General features: G+C 43.7%; 1 protein-coding gene across 5 annotated transcripts in view; it reads left to right on the top strand.

Annotated features, from left to right (window-relative positions):
- The window catches only part of PIGC (phosphatidylinositol glycan anchor biosynthesis class C), a 44,217-nt gene extending 31,891 nt beyond the window's left edge, over positions 1-12,326 (top strand). For 4 of the 5 annotated variants that reach the window (XM_083157026.1, XM_083157028.1, XM_083157029.1 and 1 more), the window contains 2 exons: positions 2,467-2,716; positions 7,115-12,326. In XM_083157026.1, coding sequence (XP_083013152.1) covers positions 7,171-8,124 — 954 coding nt within the window. In that variant the 5' untranslated portion in view covers positions 2,467-2,716; positions 7,115-7,170 and the 3' untranslated portion in view covers positions 8,125-12,326. The remainder of the gene's footprint in view (positions 1-2,466; positions 2,717-7,114) is intronic. The other variant, XM_083157030.1, reaches the window with a different exon arrangement.
- Positions 12,327-27,821: the final 15,495 nt, after the last annotated feature.

Genomic DNA, 27,821 nt, shown 5'->3' with positions numbered 1-27,821 from the left:
GATCTTTACACACACAACCTACAGGCAAGTGCTACTATTTTGTCCATAACTCCCTTATGTGTGTAAAGTTTATGTATCTGTAACTCCAGTATCTATCATTCATATTGTATCACAGGAACATGATCACTAAAGTTTCCGGTACTCTTTACCTAGAACGGCGCCCACGATGTCCATCGCGGTCATCGGGGGTAAAAAATCGCGGTTTTCCCATAGGGATCAATGTTAAAAGTGTGATTGGACGCGATTTTATTGTTAAATGCCTCAATGCCCGCGATTTTTCCATAGGAAACAATGTTAAATGGGCCACAGAGCCCTAATAGTCCCCCTGAAGTCTTAAATGGCCCCCACAATTTTTAACGCCACCCCAAGATCAACGTGAACCCGAAGCGTGGCGAGCGCAGCGAGCCCGCAAAGGGCGGCGGTACGCGTCCTCCGACCTTTTCATACCCCCACTATCCACGTCGGCGTGGAGTTGAGAATAGAATAGTGTGGCGAGCGCAGCGAGCCACAGAGCCCGAAGCGTGGCGAGGGGACGCGGATACCTGTGAAGCCCGCGAAGGGACGCGTTTACCTATGAAGGTATCCGTGTCCCCTCGCGAGGCTCGCTGCGCTCGCCACGCTTCGGACTCGGTGGCTCGCTGCGCTCTCCACACTATTCTATTCTCAACTCCACGCCGACGTGGATAGTGGGGGTATGAAAAGGTCGGAGGACATGTACCGCCACCCCTCGCGGGCTCGCTTCGCTCACCACGCTTCGGGTTGACGTTGATCGTGGGGTGGCGTTAACAATTGTGGGGGCCATTTCTGACTTTAGGGTGACTATTTGGGCTCTGTGGCCCATTTAACATTGTTTCCTATGGAAAAATCGCGGCCATTGAGCCATTGAACACTAAAATCGCGTCCAATCACACTTTTAACATTGATCCCTATGGGAAATCGCGGGCATCGCACCCGTTTTTTAGTGCATGTGATGGTCGCGATAGGCGCCGTTCTAGGTAAAGAGTACCAAGTTTCCTTAGAAAGTGACTGTCAACTAAGGCAAGTTTTGGGACTGATAATTGCTTACAATAATTGCTTACAATAATTGCTATATATATTGGGTGATGGCCTGGCACTCCCGCAAGCTGGGTCCAACTACCCTGGTGCCCTCCAAGTCAGATGGGTAGGAAGATAGATGAGGCGGCACTCAAACGGGTTTTTATAAAGCGTGTAATTGGCAGCAAAATAGGACCAACGTTTCGGGGTCTTAGTCACCCCTTTATCAAGGTGCAAGTGATAAAGGGGTGACTAAGACCCCGAAACGTTGGTCCTATTTTGCTGCCAATATTGAGTGCCGCCTCATCTATCTTCCTACCCATATGACTTGGAGGGCACCAGGGTAGTTGGACCCAGCTTGCGGGAGTGTCAGGCCATCACCCAATATATATATATATATATATATATATATATATATATATATATATATATATATATATATATATATATATATATATATATATATATATATATATATATATATATATATATATATATATATATATATATATATATATATATATATATATATATATATATCTCTATATATATATATATATATCTATCCGAACTCCATCACTCAAACTATTACAATAGCTTGGGGTAGCGTGCTCTGGCTTAATTTGAATATCGGTCACTGTCCATGTAAATCACAGACGCCAGTCACTGCTTGGTGTAAAAAAACTGTTTACTTCATGTTGGTATGTGCATACATCCTACACCAGGTGCCGGGCGGCAACGGGCTATGGCGGGAGACCTTCTCTCCTTTATAAGGTAAGTGAGCACAGCCTGTTCTTTTGCACTTTAAACACACGCTACCCAGCTACTCATCCCGACAGAAGGAGTCAGGGGACGCCGACCCGGCATAGCCGCAGGAGGAGGAACGGAACGATGGCGGGTTCCCATTAACATATGGACTTTATACCATTTCGTTTGCTTAGCCACTGGTGAAGGATGTATGTACATACCGCAGTGACTGGCGTCTGTGAATTACGTGGACAGTGACTGATAGGATTTTTTTAGGGCAGGGCACTGACCACCGGGCAGGGCACTTTTTTCAAATTGGGAGGGCGCATTTTATATTAGAAATTTTGATTATAAATAAAAAAAAATTATATAAATTTTTTTTACACTGCACTAGGATTATGCCTCAAAACATTGTCATACTCTGCTATGACCATTACATATTCTGTCATAATGACAATTACACATTATGGCACACACTGTAATGCCTCTTACACATTATACCACACGCCCCGGCCAAAGATGACAGGGATTACATCTGTAGGGAACACTTCGTAAACACATTTCCGTAAAATAAATGTCAGGATAACTTTCTTTTGTATATAATTTATCCTCAATTATAAAGCATAATCCAGAAATACATACTTATTATGCTGCTTCTGACTACTGGCTTTTGTTGTATTACAGCACTAAGCCGGAATTCTGGAAGGGCTTCTTGGCCACCTGAAGATCTGAGCTACCATCTGTACATGCCTGTTCCCCACTTACATGCTCCTCTTGGCCTTGCTTGAATAGACACGTCACTAAGAACTTGAGTTCGTGCTGAGAGTTGGAGCGCAGGCTTCCTGAGCATTGATCACCATGTGCCAAGTCTTGGAGTGGCCGGCGTAATCTTGGACTCCTTCCAATATAGAAGCACATTATTATTATTATTAAGGTCAGTTTATTGATTTAGTATTAAAAAGTATCTAGTTTTGGGCTTTTGATTTTATAAATCCTTCTATGTTTTAAGTATATGTAGCATACTGATGTCAGAATGTAGGTAAAATGCTAACGATGCTCCCATGCATCGTTAGCGACATCCTCCGTCATGTGTACATGCAGGAAAACCAAGGACTTTGTAGCGAGAGCCATGCTGCGCAAATCTCCAGCTCGCATGTAGGCGTATCTTTATTCCAGATTTAATAAGACGTTTTAATAACAGTCAGCAAATAAGTTAGGCTTACAAATTAAATGCGGGGAGTTTCCATAGCTCCAGAACTTCCTTCAGTCTCACTTTAATGAACACATAGACTTCTGTCCCAATCAGCTAGTTCATTTGAAGATTAAAACATATATATGTTTATGAAAATTCCATAACTCCTAATAACAACCAGCCAATCAGCTCCTACCTGACATATTTCAAACCCAGCCTGTAAAGGGCTTTTAGGAGCTGATTGGCTGGCTGTTGGACACTCTCTCCATTTGATCACTTTTTGAAGCTTGATACATCTGACCCTATATCAGTAATAAACCTATAATCATTAGATAGCAGGGGCATTTAAAAACTGATCACACATTTTTTAAGTTGTCTTATATTTCATATTTGATTACATTCTTTTTCATTATTTTGAGGCATCTTCAAAATGTTGCTATAAGGTACATAAAGGTAACGCTACACCCCTGATAATGTTCTTTATCCATGAACTAACCAATAAGAGGAAACTGACATTGGGTCATGTGTGAAGCTATAATAATATAGGTCTTCTAGTTACGGATTACCCACACCTAGTCACACTATGGCCCTTATTCTAGTTGACTCGGACGGATGCGTATTTTTGGACGGCCACCGAGTGTTCTTAGCCCCTTCTACCGTACGGGTCTCTCACACCGTCCAAATGCCGTAAGACGCCAAGCTAACGGACCGCGAGTGGAGGTTTCATGTGAACAACTCCCCCATCTGTGGGAACCTCCCCCCGAGCGGTCAGACAGATCATAGTGCTCCTGACCACTCAGATATTTCTCCGTGCGAAAGAAGGGATATGGGCTGGCATTCGGCTATGTCAGCTGTCCGCCCCCCACATGTGCGTCACGGCAAGATTACCATACGTACACCCAGCGTGCGCCCATACGTACGCCCAGCGCCCATGAAATGCGGGGTGTACACATATGGTAATGAGCCCAAACAGCCCTTTGCGCCCCTCTCCACCCCCTGCTCAGATTGTTCAGACCGATCTTTTTCTGTACGGAATTCACGCCGTATATGGATGTGCGCGGTGTTCACACATTTGCAGAAACGCCTTTGCACATGCGCTAACACAATACATCGGCCGTCCGACTGAACACACAGCCTTCCGACTCAATCAGAATGAGGGCCTATTACCATATCAGGACTGGCATATCTTCTAGCCACAGTGCTGATTTCTCACCTTTTGCAGTGCTGTAAATTGATGGGCACGGTGCTTGTCCTTCTGGGCTGGCATGAGAACACATCTCGTTTGTGTATTCTGTCAATATTTACAATTGCCACCTATCGGGGGAACATACAGCACCTGTGAGTTGATTTAATTGTAGTCATTTAAGATGGGCCTAACAGCAGTCACACGGTTAACAGGTAACTGTGACTGATGCATTCCTGATCTCAAAGCACTGTGCTATCTTTTCATCAGATACTGTAGTAATACATCAGCAGCTTCCATTCAAATCTGTCCTTTAGGGAAAACCGTACCAGTAAAAGTGATATCCTCCATTATCATGCATGTAAAGGTCATGGAGAACAAAGCTATCAAACCACAGGAGTGCACATAGTTAATGATAAATATATAATGCATACACACTACTAGATCTAGATGATATACATGATAATGTTGTTACAATACATCTTTATCATGTCTATTACGCACTGTGAGACTGTCTATACTGCCATGCTAAATGCATTCCCTACCCATTCCAGTACATTGAGAGGATAAGAATGGGACTCCATTAATGCACAGAGGGAGCACACAGATAAAAGTGTGCTCCATCTGTCAGTATCACTTACGGTACATTGCTATATTATATGTTGCTATATGTAATAAATGCATTAATAAATTCTGTCAATTCTAGTTCATTTTATTTACTATAGTGCAGGTTTGTATTTTGTTGTTATTGTGAGCCTAACAGACGTTCCCTTGTTTCCTCAAACCTGCAGCTCATTCATGATAACGTTATATGTACTCCCTCTTTGTATTGTCATCTATAAATATGGCTAGTGTATGACTGTGTGTCTTCAAAACACCGCCATCTGTTGGCAGCGAATGAAACTACGGGTGAAATGTAATAGAATGAGAGATTCAGAAAGTGAGAGATTTTGTAAGAAATCTCCAGTTTTTTTAAAGTGGCAATCATTTACACTGCAAAATCAAACTAGTTTTGCAGTGCAAATGATTGCCGCTTTAAAAAAACTGGAGATTTCTTACCAAATCTCTCACTTTCTGAATCTCTCACCCTATTACATTTCACCCTAGATCTCTTTCTCACACATGCACAATCAAAAGGAAGCAGACTAGCTTTCGAAGCATTTGCTTTGGGCGGGATTACTACTTTCTGAATAAGAGACAGCAGTTAAATAGTTAATGAGTTTAAATTACAAGTGACAAATGAGTAACATTCACCAGTGCCGGTCATGCAGGTAGTTGAAATTTCTGCAGTGTAGGTGTGTAGAGAATGCTGATTGGCAGGAGCTGCACCCACCAACTTAACTAGATTACATATACATTGTAAACACATTGTTCTCCTCTACATCTAGCAATTCCATTGGGCCTTATTCTGGTTCACTCCTTCTGGCAAATTCCTTATTAGATGGACAAAACCATGTGCACTACAGGTGGGGTAGATGTAATTGTGCAGAGAGAGTTAGATTTGTGTGGGTTTTTACTTCAAAGTGAGATCTATATTGCAGTGTAAAAATAAAGCAGTCAGTATTTTCCCTGCACAGAAACAAAATAACTCACCCAAATCAAATTCTCTCTGCACATTTTACATCTGCCCCCCTGCAGTGCACATGATTTTGTCCATCTAAGAAGGAATTTGCCAGAAGGAGTGAACCATGCAGACAGAAGTGGTTGGCTGGGGGAAAAGTAGATAGTCCTGCCCTGCTGACAATCCTGAAGCTAATATAAAGGATACAAATCTATAAGTTGGTCCAGGGTCACTTCTATTATTATTTATTTATATAGCTGCCACTAAATTTATATTTACCAAAATAAATTTCCCCACAGTATAGTTTTCCACACCTGCATGTTCCTTACTACTTTGGCCACTAGAGGGCAGGCGTTTTCTACTTTATCACTGCTATAGAAGCTTGATTTAAAAAAAAAAATGTAATCAAAATGTGCGCTATACCATCATTATACTAATAACAATCTCTAGTAGTATTTAATGCAGTTTGCTCTGATTGCAAAAATCACAGTTATACAGTATTCCTGGACAACAGCCAGATAATCAGCATATTCTACATGTATGTAAAATGGGTGCGGATCATTAGATCGACACGCATCAGGTCAACAGTCAATAGGTCAACCGCTATTGGTTGACAGGTAGAAGGTCGAAACATGGAAAAGGTCAACATCCATTAGGTCGACATGGTCAAAGGTCGACACAAACAAAATGTTGACATGTGGAAATGCTGATATTAGTTTTTTGTGTGTGTCTGTGTTGACATAGGGCAACATGGACACCGTATTAGTGTACCGCGTCCCCTCGCATGGGTCTCAGTGCTCGCCATGCTTCCGGGACACACTATTATATTTTCTGTCTATGCCCAATGGGATGGTAAACTATGAACAAGTCGGTAAAAAAAAAATTGAATGAAAAACTCATGTCAACCTTTTTCCATGTCAACATTTGGTACTTGTGTACTTTCACGGCTCCCATCGCATGCCATATGTAGTGGCATGTGATGTGATGCGATTTTTGCAGTTTTTAAGCATTTTTTAAAAATCGCATGCGATCGCATGCGATTTTTTACAGAAATGCATCCAAATGCATTGAAATTAGTATCAAACATGTTCAATGGCCCTCAAATGTCATTTTTCAGGCTGTACCACCCCCACTATCAACACGAACCCGAAGCGTGGCGAGCGCAGTGGTACGCGTCCTACGACCTTTTCATACCCCCACTATCCACGTCGGCGTGGAGTTGAGAATAGAAAGTGTGGCGCCCGTGAGGGGACGCGTATACCTGTGAAGGTATCCGTGTACCCTTGCGGGGCTCGCTGCGCTCGCCATGCTTCGGGCTCGGTGGTGATTGTTTGTTTGCAGACATCCCTGTAGTGCCTTATTCAGCTTTAATGCAGAACATTGTGCTCTTTTGCAGGTAATGAACTTTTGGATCAAGTTTTAAATTCTGATTTCTCAAGATATAAGCAAAGAATGAGCCCAGTTTTGCAGAGTCCTAACTCCGGACACTATACAGGCGTAACATGGGGACAGACAACACCTCCACCAGACCCTGTGGGTGTCCCGCCTCCTTGGAGGAAGGTATTATATGCCAGACAACCATTCCCTGACAATTTTGTTGATAAGAGCTTCTTGGAAGAGCTGAGGAAGAACATCTATGTGCGTCGGTATCGCTATTGGGCTGTGGTCTTTGAATCTGCTGTGGTGATTCAGCAACTATGCAGCGTCTGTTTCTTCTCCGTCATTTGGTGGTACATGGACCAAGACTTGCTGTCCCCTCAGAAGCTTTGTGGGATTGGCTTGGCCTTTACGCTCCTCGGGTACCTCCTGTTCGATGCCGTTGACAAAGGCTTAGGGCGGAAAGATAGCGGACGGACTCGCTGGGATGATCTGAAGAGTTCCCTGGTGTTTGTAGCTTTTACTTATGGTTTCTCTCCAGTGCTGAAGACCCTGACTGAGTCAGTCAGTACTGACACCATCTACGCCATGTCTGTGCTGATGCTGCTTGGACATCTTGTTTTCTTTGATTATGGAGCAAATGCAGCTGTTGTCTCTAGCACATTGTCCATTAATATGGCTATATTTGCCTCTGTGTGTCTGGCTTCACGCCTTCCTCGCTCACTCCACGCTTTTACTATGGTGACTTTTGCCATCCAAATCTTTGCCCTTTGGCCCAGTCTACAGAGGAAACTCCGGGCTTACACTCCCTGGACATACATATGTGTGACCTTCCTATTCTCCCTGTTTTCTGTGGGCGGGCTGTTAAGCATTTCTTACGTTGGAGCCCTGCTCTTCTTCTTGCTGCTGATGTCAGTGACATTTCTGTGCCCATATTGCCTCATCCGATTGCAGCTCTTCAAGGACAACATCCATGGTCCTTGGGACGAAGCAGAAATCAAGGAAGATCTTTCCCATTTCCTGGACTAATTGTTCCTATTATGCATCGCTAACGTATTATAAAATGATCAGTGACCGTAATCGGTGATGTTTGTATTGTAGTTTATTGGTGTTGGCTGTGGTTACAGGTACAGTTGCATGCCCAATCAGTCTTCATTGCAAAGTGGTGAGGTTAAAACCTGAACGTTACATCTGGATGGAACCTACAATCCATGCCTTTTATTTAGTACATACAAATGTGTCCTCATACATCTAGCCTCTTCACACCGTGCATTTCGTATGCAGATGCAGGCATGGGCATGCCAAATATAATTTTAATCAGCAGGGTCTGCTTGTGTATTTTATCTGGATAGCGATGCGAATAAGATGTATTTTCAGGGGAGTATTACAAAAAGACATTCCCAGCTTAGTGTGACTAAAAAGGCTGTTATCCCTTTAAATGACAGGGGAATTTGTCAAAAAAGGTGTGAAAATTGCCAAGCAAACATTTTTATTTATCATAATGACCTGTAATGTTTACCTAATATAAGAAATATAATCTTTTTTACACAACATTCTTTATTTGAATTTATATAACAAATGTGAGCGACGCTGGCATTTTCAGTGGATATTTTGCACATCTCTGCTGGCACTCAAAGACTTAAAGTGACATGTGTATGACATTTTTAGATGTTTATAGATACTGTATAAAAACCTTTTCATGACAGGTATTAGCAGGTAACACGATAAGACATTATGCACACTATTTCCATGTACACAGTAACAGAGATAATTGGCGTGATGTAATACAGTCCAAGTTCGCCAGAAGTGCAGGTTGCCAGACCATTTTTTTTTTTCTAAAGAGGCAATCTTACAAGGCAAATCCATGCCTTGTAAATGATTGCTGCTACAAACACAAAAAAAGTCTGCGTTTGGCCGGCAACACACACCTCCGGTGACCACGGCCTGTATTACTTCTTGCCGAATATCTGCATAAGGAGAGAGGTAATGATGGATTCCCATGTAATTATTCAGAATAACCCTTTGTTGTGATGATTCTCATATCCTCACTAATCACATCCTGAGAACCTGCTGCTGGGGGAGACTCTCTGCCCTTTATATCCTCACAGCCTGTCCCAAATACAGTAACTAACCAATTGTTCATGACTGTTAGGCGGCCATCTCTAATATTCCTCTTTAACCTCTCTGCTACAATCGGTGCATACATTCACACTTCTCTTCTGTACATCTTTCACTCTCCATTCATTCCCTTGGTCTTCATGATCCTGTGCTCTTCTGGTTCCCCTCCTTCCTTCTAAACACACCATTAGTTTGTCTATGTCTGGCAAAACTTGTCATCCATTTCCTCTGTCAGAGACACAAACTCTTTATATCCCACCGGGTTGGGATCATTTGGTCTACAGCATGATGGTCGACGGTCGACATGGGGAAAAGTCGACATGTGTCTAGGTCAACACGGGAAATGTCGACATGGTTCTAGGTCGAACGGTCATTAGTTCAACAGTGTCTAGGTTGAGAGTCAAAAGGTCGACATGGGGTTTTTCACTGTTTTTTTTACTCAAATGTCAACACAGCCAACATGGACACAGTTTAAAGTGCACCGCTGCGCTCACAATGCTTCGGGCACGGTGCCTCGCTATGCCCGGCACACTATTTTATTCTCCCACCACGCCCTAGTGAATGGTAGGACATAAAACATGCCAGCACATGTCTGCTCAAAAACAGTGAAAAACCCCATGTCGACCTAGACACTGTCGAACTAATGACCTTTCGAACTAATGACCTTTTAACCTAGAACCATGTTGACCTTTTCCCATGTCAACCTAGACCCATGTCAACCTTTTCCAATGTCGACCTAATAACTGTTGACCATCATGCTGTAGACAAAATGACTGCATTTAATCCCCCCCTGAGAGTACTATAATCTTCTCCTATCTGCTTTTCCTAAAGGCCCTTACACACTGGGCGGCTTTGAGCTGAAAGCAGCTCGGTTTTGTCTTTTGATTGTAAACAATTTTAGGTTTTAAGTTTTAGGGATACATACAGCCAATAAGATATGTAAAAAAACAATTCCTAAGACATGTGAGTAAATGGGCATGTTTAGACAAAAATATATATAGACAACATATATATCACTTACATAACAAGTATATTATTAACAAAATTATTATATTGGCACAAAAGAAAAAAAAGAGACTAGGGAGGGGACGGGGGGATGGGAAGTCAACTGCGACACGCATTGCCAACATTCAAAAGAATCAATAGTTAGCAAGTAAACTAAACAGTATAGTTGCCTAATGAATACTATAAGGAAGTGGGGATCAGCAGGAGTGGACCAGTTTAAGAAGAGTCCGTATCGGGAAGTTCTGTGTGATCAAAAACCTGAATAATTTCCAATTGTGTGGCATTTGATAATGTTTCCACATATGGGCCCCCATGTTTTGTAAAAGCATTCTATGTACGTCATCCATTCTTGGAGAAGAAGCGTATGTCCATTGGAGCAAAATCACTTTCTTGGCAATTGTCACCAATACCGTTAATAAAGGGATTAGGTATTTGTGTCATATCAAGTTTCCAATTATGAAAGTCAACATGCAGAAGGGACAATGGATCTAATGAAATTGTAATTCTAAAGGGATATCTAATCAAATCCAATATTTTATACCAAAAGCGTTTTATTTTCTTGCAGAACCATAAGTTTTGCGAAAAGGTGCCTGGGTGTATATTACACTTAAGACATAAACCAGACTCTTCTACAACATAATGTTTCCTCTGTGCTTGTGAGATAAAAGCTCAGTGTGTACTCCTTGGATGGCAATATAGGCAAAGTAGAGTCGTTGTGGGTACTTATGGACATATTGTCAGAAATGTAAGTTTTCCAAGGTGTAAAAACAGATTTATCTACTTTTTGTTATCATCGCTGGCCCGGCAGATAACCAGCAGATGAGTGACAGAGTGGATGGATTTCCATAGTGTCCTGCTATGGAAAGCTGTCCACTCCAGGGAAAATTGCTAAAACGGGCAAAAACCGCTCTGAGAGTTTTTCAACCCAGCAATATTTCCACATCATCGTTGTCCATACTTTACATGCTGCGCAAAATCGCCCAGTGTGTATGGACATTGACATCCATCTATCACTGGTCCATTTCATTTTGGTGCAGCCTCATGGTATGCTTTATGTGGGCAGTCCAATTCCACAACAGCCCCATCCCCCTACAGCTGCCGCTGCAATCAAAACAGGAATTTGGTTGTTGCTCCCTTCAGGTGCAAGTGCTGTGGGGGGATACATTGCTTCTTGCAGTGGCGAGCAGAAATGTATGAAAAGTCTGCGGTTTGGGTGTCTAAATGGTAGTTTGGGCACCTTCCGCAGGACATTAGATGGCTAATCCCTGCCTGTTTGGGTGCAGAAAGCATTATAATTAATGGGCACCCCTCCCCTTAATTATAGCAGCCCCCTATAATTCTATGTACACTGCACCACTCAGCAAATATGTAATCTGGCTGCAGGTTTCATTCCAAGCTACTCGCTATGTGGCTCATGTTGTTGCCTTTCTCTGTTAGCCATACTCAATCTGTTTTTATGTGTATGTATAAGTAAACAGTGAGGTTGATGGTACAGACTGTGCACCTTATCCTCGTTGACTCGCAAGGCAGCCTTGCGAGTACCCTGGACACGCCCCCCCCCCCCCCTGCGAATCACCGCACCGCTGCAAATGGATGATTTGCATAATCATCCATTCGCAGCCTTAGGTGTGGAGGAGAAATAATTTGATGGTCGGCAACCATCAAATGATCTCTCCAGAGCACACACCTATGGTGAGTGTGCGGGAAGCAGGCGGGCAGCTGACATCCCCCTGCACCAGCGTCCTAGCCGGGTTTCCTTAGGAACGCCCATGAAACGCTAGGTGTTCCTATAGACCAGGGGTAGGCAAGTAGTTTCTTATTTTAATCAAGGTCCAGAAAATATATATAAGCCCAATGTTGCCCGGCACTCTGTTGGTTGAATGTGCTTGTTAAATACCCGGTGCCCTCCACCTCAGATCTTGCAATCTTACTTATCCAGTATCCAAATATAGGCGGCACTCACAGGATTTTTTTTTAAGTGCAAAAAAAACGTGCAAAGTTTTATTGGAAAACCGTAATCCACCATGTTTCGTGTGTTTTATATCTGTATTATATACTGGTTCACCACATGGCAGAAGTATTTCTAATAAATCTGAGCTGATACAATATTCTTCAGTTGTACATGACATGTATTTGTGTTCTGAAAGCTCCTGAGGCCAAATGCTTAATGACTATATTGGCCATAAATACTGTGGGAAAATGGCTCAACAAAGGCCAAAAGAAATTCTACACTTTGTTTAGGCCCTGGCAACTTCTACATTGTGATTTTATTTTTACCTGTAATTTAGTTGCCAACTAATGCCGCCTGCCAGCCGACGGAATGCCCACCACCGCGCATACATTCCCGTTTGTATTCACAAGGGTGCGTACGGGGGCAAAATCATTTGACGGTCGCATACCCTCCAACATGACCCATTCCTTAGGTACAAAATGCTCTATTCCTGGACTCCCCTGCCAGTGGCAGTTACAGAGTCCAAAATTCAAAGAGGAGGGTCACATCATCTGCCAGTGAGTCCAGGACAGTGATGCTTGGAGTGGCATTAGGTGTGGTTCTCCTTTTTGAATATTGGACTGTGCTGCAGGCTCACATCTGTAACTGCTACTTGTCCGAGAATGTAACAAGTAGCTTCTTGTGATGTCTTCCACTCACCCCCGTGGCATGGGGATGCCCAGCATTTTCCTAGGTGCACCCAGCATTTTCATGTGTACACCTAGGAAATGCGAACGCGCCCTGTCCGTCCTCAATCTGCCCCCCCCCCCCCCTTCTTTAGTCCCTATTCCAGTATGAAGAAGTAAACATCAGAATTTTCTGGTTATATTTGCTCTGTACAGGATCTCACACAGAGGGAGGTAACTTCACTGGGCTTATAGACAAAATGTGTAAAAGTTGGATTAAAAACGATTGGTTTGTGGAACTAAAATCCCAGGAATCCTCCCCCCACATGCACACTTGGGGCTTCTCCAGTTCTTAATGGTATCGGGACAGTGGTTTGTTTTATTAACCCCTGGATGCCTACATGGACAGAAGAGGATGTTATCTATGCCGGATTGGATGGTGAATATAATTTATTTGCGCAGGTACCCTATGGATTTTTACATGGAGAAGAGGGCTGCCTACTTTGGAACCTATAGGTAAGTATGTATGAGTGATTGTAGTATGAATTAAAGTTTGATTTTTCTTTGTGTCTGTGAGTTTTTTGACTATAGGTTAAGTTGTAGAACTACAAGTAACAGTGGGCCCTCCAATGCCCTGCATGCTGGGACTTGTAGTTCATGTATAATATAGGTAAGGATTGGCACTGACATTTGGATTAAAGACAAGTAATCATAGGAAACCAACATAAAACCGCAATAATGGCAATCCCCTGCGGTACCTGGTTGGAGGTGATCCCCAAAAAGTTCAGCAATATAACTGAAAAGAAAAACAAGTGGGGTTTGGGGGTACTTGTAATTGATACATTATTCATTTATCAATTATTTGTCAAGTGAGCCCCAAAACCCCACTTGTTCTTCCTTAGTCACTTTTCTTTTTGGGACTTGTAGTTCCACAGCTTAACCCAATAGTTTTAGTGTAATTTTTACACATTTTGGCCCCGTGCCCACCGCCCAGGGGCAATGAGGATAGCTCCGGGCTTCAGCCCGATAAGGGGGTGTTCTGGAGGGGGGTTACTATATTGGGGTGATCACCACTCCCCTAGGATCCCTGCCTGGGCTGACCAGTCAGAGGTTAATGCTTTGGCTGGGGGAACTTAACCCCTTCACGACATTTGACGTATATATACGTCATGGCCGGGAAGTACTTCCCGACACATGACGTATATATACGTCATGACTTTAAACTGTCACTGCGTCTCGAGACGCAGTGACAGAGGGACGATGTCTGCTGTCCCTGACAGCAGACATGTCCCTGCGTGCCCAGGGGGGGCTGCGATGCCGCCCCCCCGTCGGCGATCGCTGTGATTGGCTGTTCAGTGTGAACAGCCATTCACAGCGTTTTCCTGTGTTACCAGCGAATCAGACGCTCGGTAACACAGGTGTCAATCACCGCCGGGCGTCAGGGGGCATGAGGGGGTCATCGGTGACGATGACACCTCACCCCACCCTCACCCCACCTGTCCCCAAGGCTGTGATTGGTCCGTGGGACCCACGGACCAATCACAGCCAAGGCGCGACATTTAAACTAACGGTGACTGCGCTGCAGACGCCATTCCGGTCTGGAATAGCGTGCAGAACGGTCACCGTGCCTGTCTGCCGTGATACTGACCTGATCCTTGCTAATACTTACCTGATCCTTGCAAATACCTTACCTGATCACTTGATCACTGCTTGTAGCGTGCTGGACGCTTCCTGGATCTGACTTCCTGAGACTTCCTGCTGCTGCTGCAGTGTGATAGAGAGATAGAGAGAGAGATAGAGAGAGATAGAGAGATAGTGACAGAGAGAGCTATATTTTGTGTCTGCTACCCCCCCTTTTTGGGGGTGCAGGGGTTTTTTATATATAAATAACTGTCAGTGCTGCTGCTGCAGTGTCATAGAGTGATAGATAGTGATAGATAGTGATAGATAGTGAGAGATAGTGAGAGATAGAGAGATTTGTGTCTGCTACCCCCCCTTTTTGGGGGTGCAGGTTTTTTTTATATATATATAACTGTCAGTGCTGCTGCTGCAGTGTCATAGAGTGATAGATAGTGATAGATAGTGAGAGATAGAGAGATAGAGAGAGATAGTGACAGAGAGTGATAGAGAGTGTATATTTTGTGTCTGCTACCCCCCCTTTTTGGGGGTGCAGGTTTTTTTTTATACATATAACTGTCAGTGCTGCTGCTGCAGTGTCCTAGAGTGATAGATAGTGAGAGATAGAGAGAGATAGAGAGAGATAGTGACAGAGAGTGATAGAGAGTGTATATTTTGTGTCTGCTACCCCCGCCTTTTGTGCTGATCACTATATCTGAGGTGATCAGCAACTTTTTGGGGGCGCAGAGGTTTTTTTTTTTTATATATACCTGTCAGTTGCTGCCAGTTGCACCAAAGGTTGTGCACCTGCTGCCCCTCACTGGTAATCAGTGTCGCATCACTGATCACCTTTTTTTTTTTTTGTGTGGGTGTCCTGTGGCCACTGTGCGCTGATCAGTGACGTACATCACTGATCAGCTTTTTCGGCACAGGGTTGATCTATTTTTTTTTTTTTGATCAAATTCCTGTTGCCTTTGAGCGCTGTTCAGTGACGGACGTTACTGACCAACATCTGTGCTCAATTTTTGGCGCAGGACCTTTTTTTTTGTTTTTTTAACCCCTTCAATTTTTTTTTTTTTAACCCCTTCAATTTTTTTTTTTTTAACCCCTTCAATTTTTTTTTTTTTGTATAAAGTATTTTTTTTTTCTGCACTACATACACACTACACACTACATACCCCCCGGGTTGAAATAAAGTTTGTACCCTCCCCTACACTATACACGTGTTGAAACATTTCACTACCAGTAACACAAAAATAAAAATGTCATCCCAAATGTCATCCCAGTCATCCAGAAGAATGTATTCAGTGGAGGAGGCATATGCCATGCTTGCTTCTGATTCTGACACAGCCAGTGAGGCAAGCGGGGAATTTGAAGGATTCGTCTTAAGCTCCTCTTCCTCCTCTGGTGATGAGGGACCCCCTCAAAGACGCCCCCGTAGAGCAGCTGAGACCCCCCCCCCCAATAATTGATCTCGTATGGACCCCACCACCAGACAATTTTGAGCCCCAGGTTCCTGAGTTTTTGGCCATGCCAGGAATCCAATTTGATTCCACAGGTCTCAGAGAAATTGACTTTTTCAAATTATTTTTCTCTGATGATTTTATAAATTTAATGGTGGACCAAACTAATTTATATGCCCAGCAGTTTATTGCTCAAAACCCCACGTCATCATTTGCTAGGTGGACCCCTGTAGATGCAGTAGAGATGATGACGTTTTGGGGTCTGGTGTTTCATATGGGCATAGTAAAAAAGCCACAAATTAGGCAATATTGGAGTACAGATGTTCTGTACAGCACCCCATTTTACCGTATGGCCATGCCCCGGGCTCGTTTTGAGGCAATCCATAAATTTATACATTACACCGATAATGCACAGTGCCCACCCAGAGATGATCCCACCTTTGACAGGCTATTCAAAGTCAGGCCGGTCATTGATCATTTCAGTGCCAAATTTGCAGAGCTATACATCCCTGATAAATGTATTAGCATCGACGAGTCCCTTATACATTTTAAAGGAAGGGTTAAATTCCGCCAGTACCTTCCCAGTAAGAGGGCAAGGTATGGCATAAAAATGTATAAGCTGTGTGAAAGCACCACAGGGTACACCCACAAGTTTAGGGTATATGAAGGGAAGGATTCAAGAATTGAACCGCCAGAATGCCCCCCCTCCCTCGTAGGTGTTAGTGGAAAAATTGTCTGGGATTTAATGCACCCCTTCCTGGATAAGGGTTATCACCTCTATGTGGATAACTTTTACACCAGCATCCCCCTGTTTAAGGCCCTTGGTTCAAGAGGTACAGCAGCTTGCGGTACTGTGCGTAAGAACCAAAGAGGCCTCCCAAAAACGCACATTGCCCAAGTAATGAGAAGGGGTGAAAGCAGGGGAATATGCACCGAAAATATGTTGTTGGTCAAATATAAGGACAAGAGGGATGTCCTTATACTGACAACAATTCATGGAGACAGTACCACCTCCATCCCTGTACGAGGTACCAGTACCCACACCTCAAAACCAAATTGTATCCTAGATTACAATAAGTACATGGGCGGAGTGGATCTTTCAGATCAGGTACTGAAGCCGTACAGTGCCCTGCGGAAAACAAATATCTGGTACAAGAAGCTGGCCGTGTATATCATCCAGATGGCACTGTATAACGCTTACGTGCTATTCCGTTCCACCGGCCAGAGGGGGACATTTATGCACTTTCAAGAGGAAGTCATAAAGGGCCTAATATTTGGGAACCAGCAGGCAGAGGGCCCCAGTACTTCTAGTACTGGCCCCCGTATTGTACCAGGGCAGCATTTTCCCAACGAAATCCCCTCCACTGCAAGAAAGGGCAGGACACAAAAAAGGTGCAAAGTTTGCTATAAAAAGGGAATAAGAAAGGAAACTATTTTCCACTGTGAAACTTGCCCCGACAAACCCGGCCTATGTATAAAGGAGTGTTTCAAAATATACCACACATCTATGGATTATTAGGTTCATCATTTCACCGTGCTTCGGGGGTCTTGCTAATGCCACATAGCACCCACCATTCATTCCACCAGAATCTGAGCTGCAAAATCCAAAAATCACTCCTTCCCTTCTGAGTCCTGCCATGCACCCAACTGGTATTTTTTGGTCACATGTGAGGCATTGCCGTACTCTGTAGAAATGGGGGCACAGATTTTGGGGTGCTTTGTCTCCTTCATTCTTGTGAAAATGAAAAATTTTGAGCCAGAAGTACATTTTTGTGTAAAAAAAATGTAATTTTTCATTTTCACAGCCCAGTTGTACCAAAATTGGTGAAACCCCTGGGGGTTTGAAATGTACACTATACCCCTAGATGAATTCCCTGAGGAGTGTAGTTTGCAAAATGGGGTCACTTGTGGGGGGGTTCCACTGTATTGGTAATGCAACATGGCACCCACTATTCATTCCACCAAAATCTGTGCTCCAAAATCCAAAAATCACTCCTTCCCTTCTGAGTCCTGCCATGCACCCAACTGGTATTTTTTGGTCACATGTGAGGCATTGCCGTACTCTGGAGAAATGGGGGCACAGATTTTGGGGTGCTTTGTCTCCTTCATTCCTTGTGAAAATGTAAAATTTTGAGCCAGAAGTACATTTTTGTGTAAAGAAAATGTAATTTTTCATTTTCACAGCCCAGTTGTACCAAAATTGGTGAAACCCCTGGGGGTTTGAAATGTACACTATACCCCTAGATGAATTCCCTGAGGAGTGTAGTTTGCAAAATGGGGTCACTTGTGGGGGGGTTCCACTGTATTGGTAATGCAACATGGCACCCACCATTCATTCCACCAAAATCTGTGCTCCAAAATCCAAAAATCACTCCTTCCCTTCTGAGTCCTGCCATGCGCCCAACTGGTATTTTTTGGTCACATGTGAGGCATTGCCGTACTCGGGAGAAATTGGGGCACAGATTTTGGGGTGCTTTGTCTCCTTCATTCCTTGTGAAAATGAAAAATTTTGAGCCAGAACTGCATTTTTGTGTAAAAAAATGTAATTTTTCATTTTCACTGCCCAGTTGTATCAAAATTGGTGAAACCCCTGGGGGTTTGAAATGTACACTATACCCCTAGATGAATTTCCTGAGGGGTGTACTTTGCAAAATGGGGTGACTTGTGGGGGGGTTCCACTGTATTGGTGCTTTGGGAGTCTTGCTAATGCAACATGGCACCCACCATTCATTCCACCAAAATCTGTGCTGCCAAATCCAAAAATCACTCCTTCCCTTCTGAGTCCTGCCATGCGCCCAACTGGTATTTTTTGGTCACATGTGAGGCATTGCCGTACTCGGGAGAAATTGGGGCACAGACTTTGGGGTGCTTTGTCTCCTTCATTCCTTGTGAAAATGAAAAATTTTGAGCCAGAACTGCATGTTTGTGTAAAAAAATTTAATTTTCCATTTTCACATCCCAGTTGTACCAAAATTGGTGAAACCCCTGGGGGTTTGAAATGTACACTATACCCCTAGATGAATTCCCTGAGGGGTGTAGATTGCAAAATGGGGTGACTTGTGGGGGAGGTTCCTAACTTTTAGCACTTATGGTGCCTAGAAACCTACATGGTGCCTAAAAAAAAATCTCATAAAAAGGAGGCTCCAAAATCAAGTAGGTGCTCCTTCTATTATGAAGCCTGTGGTTTGGTCAACGTGCACACTAGGGCCACATATAGGATATTTTTGAAAACAAAAGAATTGGGGGAATCAATTTTTAGTCACATTTCTCTAGTAAAATCTACTGTATTCGTTAGAAAAATGTATTAAAATTGAAACTCTGCAAAAAAAAAGAAATTTTGAAATTTCACCTACACTTTGTTTTAATTCCTGTGAAACACCTAAAGGGTTAACAAACTTCCAAAATGCTGTTTTGAATACTGTGAGGGGTGCAGTTTTTGAAATGGCATCATTTATGGGGGTGTCTCACATACAAGTCCCTCAAAGTCACATCAGAACTGAACTGGTCCCTAAAAAAATCAGTGTTTGAAATTTTCTTGAAAATTTGAGAATTTGCTAGTCATATTTGAAGCCTCCTAGTGTCCAAAAAAATGAAAAGGAGGTTGAAATAATGATTGCAACATAAAGTAGACATATGGTCTTTGTTAGTTATTAACTATTTTGAGTGGTATGATTATTTGTCTCACAAGCAGAAAATGTGACATTTTGCATATTGCTAAATTTTCCATTTTTTCACGATATTTTGGTATTTTTCACAAAAAAACACAGACTGTATCGACCAAAATTTACCACTAACTTGAAGTACAATGTGTCACGAGAAAACAATCTCAAAATCACTGGGATAAGTAAAAGCAAAAAAAAGTTATCCCCACTTAAGTGAGACATGTCAGATTTGAAAAAAAGGGCTCTGTCATGAAGGCACAAACTGGCTCTGTCATGAAGGGGTTAAATAAAAAAGTTTCCCCCAGCTGCAGCATTAGCCTGCTGACTGATTGGGCCCGGTGCCGGTTGTCAAAATACAGGGGGCCTATTCTCTTTACCCACCGTATTTTGGGAACCAGGACCGGCCCATGAGCCTGGTTATAAAATACAGGGGGGACCCCACCTTTTTGGCCCCCTTAATATCTACAACCAGGTGCTGTTTAATGAGCCCTGGGCTGTTTTTCTTTTTTTATATTTTTTACACACGGCAGCATTGCATGTATGTAACTGATCTGTGCGATGTTTCCACATCGTATGTTTTTGGCAGCCAGAAATACAGTCACTAAATATGAATGGCTACGACATCGGAAGATCTGAATCTGGAGAATACGGCAGCTTTGTAAATTAGCTGTATTCTCCGTTTGTACTTTCGGGCCATATATACGGCCTACCCTGTTTATACCCGTCTATACGGGGATCGGCCATATACATAAATGTCCCCCTTAGTGTATAGACCCCTCAGGGTATGGATTGTTGCAGGCTGGCAGAAGAATCTTCACACATTTACTTCCTGCTGAACAATGCGGAACAGTCAGGAAAGGTTCAATTCCTCTCTGGATCAGCACCAAAAAAATCCCTTTGGCATTAGGATTATTTGTACAATCTAATGTTTCCACCCTGAGGTGCGAGACATGAATCATTTACAATTGAAAATTTGGCAGTAGGCTTTCTCGGGTAATGTTACCTGACTTATTGTGTGAGGCTTTACATAATAGGACAGGTGACGCTACCTGGAGATTCCTGCCAGCATTACATTTATAGGCCCTTTCACATCGCGCCTCGGACCAGGCTTATTGCCGGGTTGGTGATGTATGGACCCAGGTTGAGGTGCTGTGTGAAAGCACCACAGCTTAAAACCCAGGTCAACCAACCCGGCAATTCGACCGCGGTTATAAGGGTAAAGCCCCACATCCACTACGCAGATATAACTGAAGCTACAAAACGATTCAGATTTCCCTTGAACCCTCCCAGATATTTGATCTGACCCTGGGTCAAATCTGAGCTCTGTTCACTTCATACTGTATTTTTTTTGTCAGATGGATCTAAAGGTGCGTACACACGTCCAGATTTTCTGTTTGATCTATCTGGTGGAAACAAAAACCTAGAAATGTATTTGAGCATATGACAATCAAAAATTTCCAAACATGCAGGAAAACAGAAAAAAAAATATGCTTTGATAAATTTGTTATATCGGAACGATTAAACAATTTGTCTGACTGACCACTGTCTGTTTTCAAGTTTGGTAAATGAACTGGGTCTCCCTGGAATGATTCTGGGTGTTTTCCAGGACACCCCAATGTGAACTGGTATAGAAGAAATTGAATAATTCCTTGGGCGCAAATAGGTAACGGGTAATTTATTGGTAAAAAGGTAAAATCATCACATAAAAAAACATCAAAGATAAAGCACAATATGAACAAATGACATGAATGAATCCCTCTCACCCAGTGTAGGTGGTGGAGCCACAGATGGCAAAAGCAGAGTGTCCCCAAAAAAGATCCACCCTGCAGGCTCCACAGGTTTAGCACTGGGCTGGGTCCTTAGGTAGTAGCAGCAGTCCTGGTCCAACGCGTTTCGAGTCTCTAGGACTCTTTGTCTGTTTTCAAGTGTTTGGAAACAATTTTTTGATTGTCAGTTGCTCCCATTTCCAGGTTTTTGTTCCCACCAGATACATCAGACAGAAAAGACTCAGCTACACATCTGATCTGAGGGAGCTCAGATTTGACCTTTGTTCTTCAGATCAGTCTGTCAGATTTATTTATTAACAGTTGCTTATTAATTAACAGTTTCTTATATATAGCGCATATATATTTCGCAACACTTTAAAGAGAATATTTTAACAGTTCCTGCCCCAGTGGAGCTTACAATCTATATTCCCTACCACATGTACATGCACACGCAGACATTCTAGGGTTAATTTTGTTGGAAGTCATTTAACCTACCAATGTATTTTTTGATTGTGGGAGGAAACCAACGCAAGTACGGGGAGAATATACAACCCCCCCACAGTTAGGGCCAGGGTGGGAATCGAACCCATGACCTCCATGCTGTGAGGCAGTAATGCTAACCATTGCACCATCCGTACTGCCCTATCTGAAATTGAATATGATTAAAACAGGCCAAATATGACTAGTAGATGGGGGCCTTAAACCCTCTGTATAATGTCAGTTGTCAGGGTTTTGTGTGAAAGTGCTGGAGCCGGGTCTGACCCAGCTTTACAATGTGAAAGGGGTAATAAAGATGTAGTTTAAAAAAAAAATATTTTTAAAGTGTTCAGTTATATGTGTAGCTCCTGATTTCAGCATGTCTGAGAATAACTTATTCCAAGCAATAAGATATATACAGTATATTTCTGCATGATGTAACCCTCTGCACATTGTACACTGTAAGAGTATGACAGTTATTTCGAGACGTGGAAAGTAAACAGAATCCTCATAGGAAAGGACACACCTTACTCAGTTATCTCTGGTACAATATCTATAAACCTCGTCTTGTGCTTCTTACCTTCCTGACGGCTGCACTGCTATTGCAGTCTGCCATAGGAGACAGACACTACTGTCCTGGTGCACTGCTTGTAGGTAGTGGCAGGTATGGTGTTCTGAGAAAGTACTGTACAGTGCACTGTATATGTGTATCTAGGATGCAGGAAGCATAGGTCACAATACCCCAAGGCAAGCACTCCGCCTTCCTGTCTGCTAGATACAAGAGCAACAAACTGTTACTATTGGAGTAGTAATTAATAATATTAGGAGCACAGCATGCCTAACACACGGGAAATAAACAAGGTACTGTAAATATAATAGCAAAGATATGTAAAGTTCCATTTTACTTAACTAACCTGTTTCCATACAGTAAAGGCCCTCAAAACGTTGTATTTGTTTTTATATAATGTTAAAAACATATTTTTAAAAGGGTATTTTTTTTTTTTTAATACTTACATGTGACACTATGTCATTGTAACATTACCTCCTACCCCATTCCTCCCAACTGTCTAGATTTTGGGGGGACAATCCAGTATTTTTGGGACTGTTTCTCCCTCGTACCAGGCCGGTTAGGCCATAGGGTTCTGATCCCTGGTGGGATAGCATATATCCAATTCCTGTTTTGTACGCTGACATGTGACCCCATGCAGACAGCCCACTGTACTCATTACACGGCATTGTCCCCATGCATTCTGTTATTCCATCTGTGCAGTACTGTAACTCTGCCATTCAGTGATGCTGATATGGCTACGCAGCATGTTATACCTCTGGTGCTGCCCATGTCAGGCCTCTTCTACAAAAGTTTCTAGAGCCACTGTCAATTCCCAGTCCGCCCCTGTCGTGTTGTTTTCTACCCTAGAAGCTGTCTTGAAAAAATAGACAGTAACGAAAACCAGCAGATTAATGAAATGACAAAGAGGTGAAAGTAGAGGATTGACTGAATGCAATTGGCAAATATAAGGATGGTAGAAGAACAGTAGGTGTATCATGAGCTGTACTTGCTAAAGAAAGTCACTGACACGTGTCAGGGATTGTTCATCTATTGTGTTTTACATGTGGTTCCATATAAATAGCCATAGGGATCATTGTGTCTTATTTATTAGCAGTTTCTTATATAGCGCACACACATTCCGCAGCGCTGTACAGAGAATATTTGAACATTCACTTCAGTCCCTGCCCCAGTGGAGCTTACAATCTATATTCCCTACCACATGAACACACACACGCACACGCACAGACATTCTAGGGTTAATTTGTTGGGAGCCAAATAACCTACCAGTCTATTTCTGGATCGTTGGAGGAAACCAGAGTACCCGGAGGTAACCCATGCAAGTACAGGGAGAACATACAAGCTCCGCACAGTTAGGGCCATGGTGGAAATCAAACCCATGACCTCAGCACTGTGAGGCCGTAATGCTAACCATTACACCATCCGTACTGTCTTATCACCAATGCTGGGAAATGGTACGGATGATTCATGGTAAATGTATCTATCTCTCATTCAGCTACATAATGTCGGCTAGGTGAAATGTGGGAGGTTGCTGTTTTTCATTGAGTATCCTAAGCAGTAGCTGGTGTAACCTTATGCAGTGTAAACTATATGGTGTAACACTATGCAGTGCTGGTATAACCTTATGCAGTGTAAACTATATGGTATGGCCCTCTATACAGTGTAGTGTAACCCTGTATATACAGAAACAGTGTGGTGTAACCCTGTGTTTATGCAGTGACTGGAGCAGTGCAGTGTCACCCTTTTTGTGTACTGGAGAAGTCAAGTGTAACCCTGCGTGGTATGCAGCCCCAAACAAGTCAAATGCACAAATGTTCTGGCGCAGCAGAAAAGCTTGGTGGGTACTTCTTTACTTTCACGGCGCCTTGCGGGGCTCGCTTCGCTCGCCCACGCTGCGGGCTCGGTGGCTCGCTACGCTCGCCATGCTATTTAAAATCAACTCCATGCCAACATGGATAGTGGAGGTATGAACTATCCATGTTAGCATGGCGTTAACTTCGTTTATTTTACATAGTTTGTGGCGAGCGTAACCCGGAAGTAGCACGGCGCCATGCTGGCGCCGTGAAAGTAAAGAAGTACCGCTTAGTGTTATGTGATCAGGTGAAAGTCCGTACATTTCATCCACCATGCAGGTGCTGTGCAGCAGCCTATTCCTGTGATGCACAAACCCCAGTGGTCCTGCTGCTAAGCTCAACCTGCAGGACACCGTAAGGAAAACATTTAATTGAAATCAAGACTAGAGAAACATGGTTAAATAAAGGTGGCCTTTGGTGATTTATATGGTGCTATATATCTATATGCATGACACATTGCAGATTTAATGTGATTAGCTTTTAAAACTCCTTTTCCACAAAGAGCTAAGATTAGGCAAATTTCTCAAACAAATGTTTGGAAAATGTATCAGTCTATATTTATAGTATCCACAAGAGGTCGCTCTAACAAGGTGCCTGAGTTTAAGGAGTGAAGCTCTGAATAGGTATCGGATCTGTGGTTTATGTGCCTAATACAGACTGGATCATTGGGCAAATCTATCAAAATGGGCAAAACCATGCACTGCAGGCGATGCTAATGTAACATGTGCAGAGAGAGAGTGAAGGTGCCCACACACACGGTGCGATTCTCACATGCGTTTTGTAGGTTTTAGTTCAAATCGCATTGCGTCTAGTTCAAATCGCACCGTGTTTATTTTGAACAATAGAACATGCACACAGGTATTCCCTGGCTGCAGGAGCTGCCATGTATCGTATGCGAGCCCATTCCCCGCCGCCAGGAGGGGGCCAAATCCAGAGACCCGATGTGCAGCACATCTGATCTCTGGATCCAATCTGATGCATACCTCCCAACAGTCCCGATTTTAGCGGGACAGTCCTGATTATCAGGGCCGGTCCCGCTGTCCCACCCGCGGGCGGCAATGTCCCGCGGTGTGGGGGGGCTGTTGGGAGTCCCCCCTGTCAGCTGCTAAACAGCGGGGAATAAACGCTGTGTGCATGCGCACAGCGTCTATTCCCGCAGCCAGGGGACTGGGGGCATGGCTAGAGGCTCACAGAGCCTCTGGGTCATGCCCCCATAGCGGCAAAATGGGGGCGTGGCCTCATGGGAGAGCCGCAAGTATAGGCCACACCCCCAAATTAGGCCACACCCCCAAATATTTGCGCGCGCAGCAGCGTCCCGCCTCCTGCACTCGCAAAGTTGGGAGGTATGCTGATGCGCATGGGATCGGATGTCAAAACACATCCTATTTGGCAACATTTTATCAGATCCGTCAGAATCAGATGAAAACAGGACAAATCGGACCTGTGTATGGGGGCCTTAACTCTCTCTGCACATGTTACATTTACCCCACCTGCAGTGCACATGGTTTTGCCCTATTTGAGAACAAATTTGTCCTACAAACAGGTCTGAATAAGGTCCTATGTACCACTGAGTGTTTTTAACATGAAATCAACAATCTACCATATTAATTGTACAACATTAGATTTCAGAAGCTGAGACACAGCTACAGAAAACGTAAGCCCTTTGCTGAGCGCCACGCTTAGTACAGATCTCTCAGTATACATCACTGACACACATGCGATGCACCTGCGATGTGTTTTGAGCGACCTGTGCAGACCAGTGTTCTTTGGTGACAACACTGGCTATCGGACTACATTTTGACTGTATGCAATCAATATCTAGTCATGGTTTTAGCGATGTGCAGTTTGTTGCGCTGGAGAATATACCAGGGTTGCCGACCCTCCCGGAATTCCCGGGAGTCTCCCGATAATCGGGTCCCCCTCCCGGCCCCCCGGAAGGGTGGGCAACCCTCCCGGATTCAGGGGTGTCCCCCGCTGTCCCCTGGATCGCGGCATTAAAATTCCGCACACCTCGGGTCTCAGAGGAGGGGGCAGAGCTAAAATGACACAATCGCGTCATTTTAGCCCCGCCCCCTCCACGGAGATCCCTGAATTCGATGGTTTAGCATAATGGGGACGGGGCTTAGTGATGTCACGCTTAAGCCCCGCCCCCTGAGCGGCTGCTAAAACTCTCCTCTCCGGGCTTCTCCCGGAGAGGAGAATAATAAAGTCGGCAACCCTGGAATATACACAGAGCGATTTTCGACATTCTGAGCGATTTTCCCAGGGGTGGACAATTTTGCAGAGCAGGACACTATGGAAAGCCACCGACCCTGTCACTCACTGCTTATTGCTGGCCTGTACACACTGGGCGGCGTTTGAGCTGAAAGCAGCCAAATGACAAAACTGAGCAGCTTTCAGCTCAAAATCGCCCAGTGTGTATGGCCTTTAGCGACTTTGGGCATTTACGGTTTGTACCCTAATCTTCTCCCACATGAGAGTTTTGTAAACTTTCATTTCACTATAATTCACGTACACAGAGAAAATAAACTGTGGGAGAAGATTTCAATATAGCTGCTACTTGCTAGTACATTTTGAAGAATGTACAAACACTATTATGTTACACTCCGGCTGTTGTGGAACTAATTTTCCCAGCATGCTCTCAGCCTAGATAACACATTTTAATAATATGAATGCTGAAGAGAAACATTTAGAAAATAATATACTGTATGTAATACTGTATGATCATGAACTCTCTAGTGTTTGCAGCTTTTATTCATTAGTACAGGGGTTCCCAAAGTTTTTTGAATCACGGCACCCTAGAGCATCAAACTATTTTCAAGGCACCCCTAGGCCAAATGCTTCTTATACAGAAATTCAGAAAAAAAATATTATATTAAAGTGCATTGTGTTTATATGTCACAGTTATCTGGTGAGGGATAGGATTTGCTTCTGTTTGTCCACATACAGTATATTACAGGGTTGCCGACTTTAACATTCTCCTCTCCGGGAGAAGCCCGGAGAGGAGAGTTTCAGCAGCCGCTTACGAGTGACATCACTAAGCCCCGCCCCTTACTGTGAAAAGCATCGAATTCAGGGATCTCCATGGAGGGGGCGGGGCTAAAATGACGCGATTGTGCCGTTTTAGCTCCGCCCCCTCCTCTGAGACCCGAGGATTGCGGCATTTTAATGCCGCGATCCGGGGGTCAGCGGGGGTCCCCCCTGAATCCGGGAGGGTTGCCCACCCTTCCGGGGGCAGGGAGGGGGTACCCGATTTTCGGGAGACTCCCGGAAATTCCGGGAGGGTCGGCAACCCTGGTATATTATGATTGGCAGCCACAAGCATTGGTTTTGCCTGTTACATTGACCATAAATAATATGAATTGATCCTGGTCCACCAACCCAAGGCACCCCTGCAAGTGTCCTGAGGCACCCCAGGGTGCCTAGGCACACAGTTTGGGAACCACTGCATTAGTGCTTTTTTTGTGCTTTAAAGTTTGCTCCATATCTCCTTTTAAAAATGTGAATGCATCTCTTGCGGGGTGCCGGTCGGGATCCCGACTGTTAAAACACCGACAGCCGGGTTCCCGACGGCCGTCGGT

This window comes from Crinia signifera, chromosome 8 (assembly GCF_055691185.1).
Source record: "Crinia signifera chromosome 8, ASM5569118v1, whole genome shotgun sequence".
Taxonomy (NCBI): Eukaryota; Metazoa; Chordata; class Amphibia; order Anura; family Myobatrachidae; genus Crinia; species Crinia signifera.
Note: the sequence above shows the minus strand (reverse complement) of the source record. Positions and strands in the feature narration are given on the sequence as shown.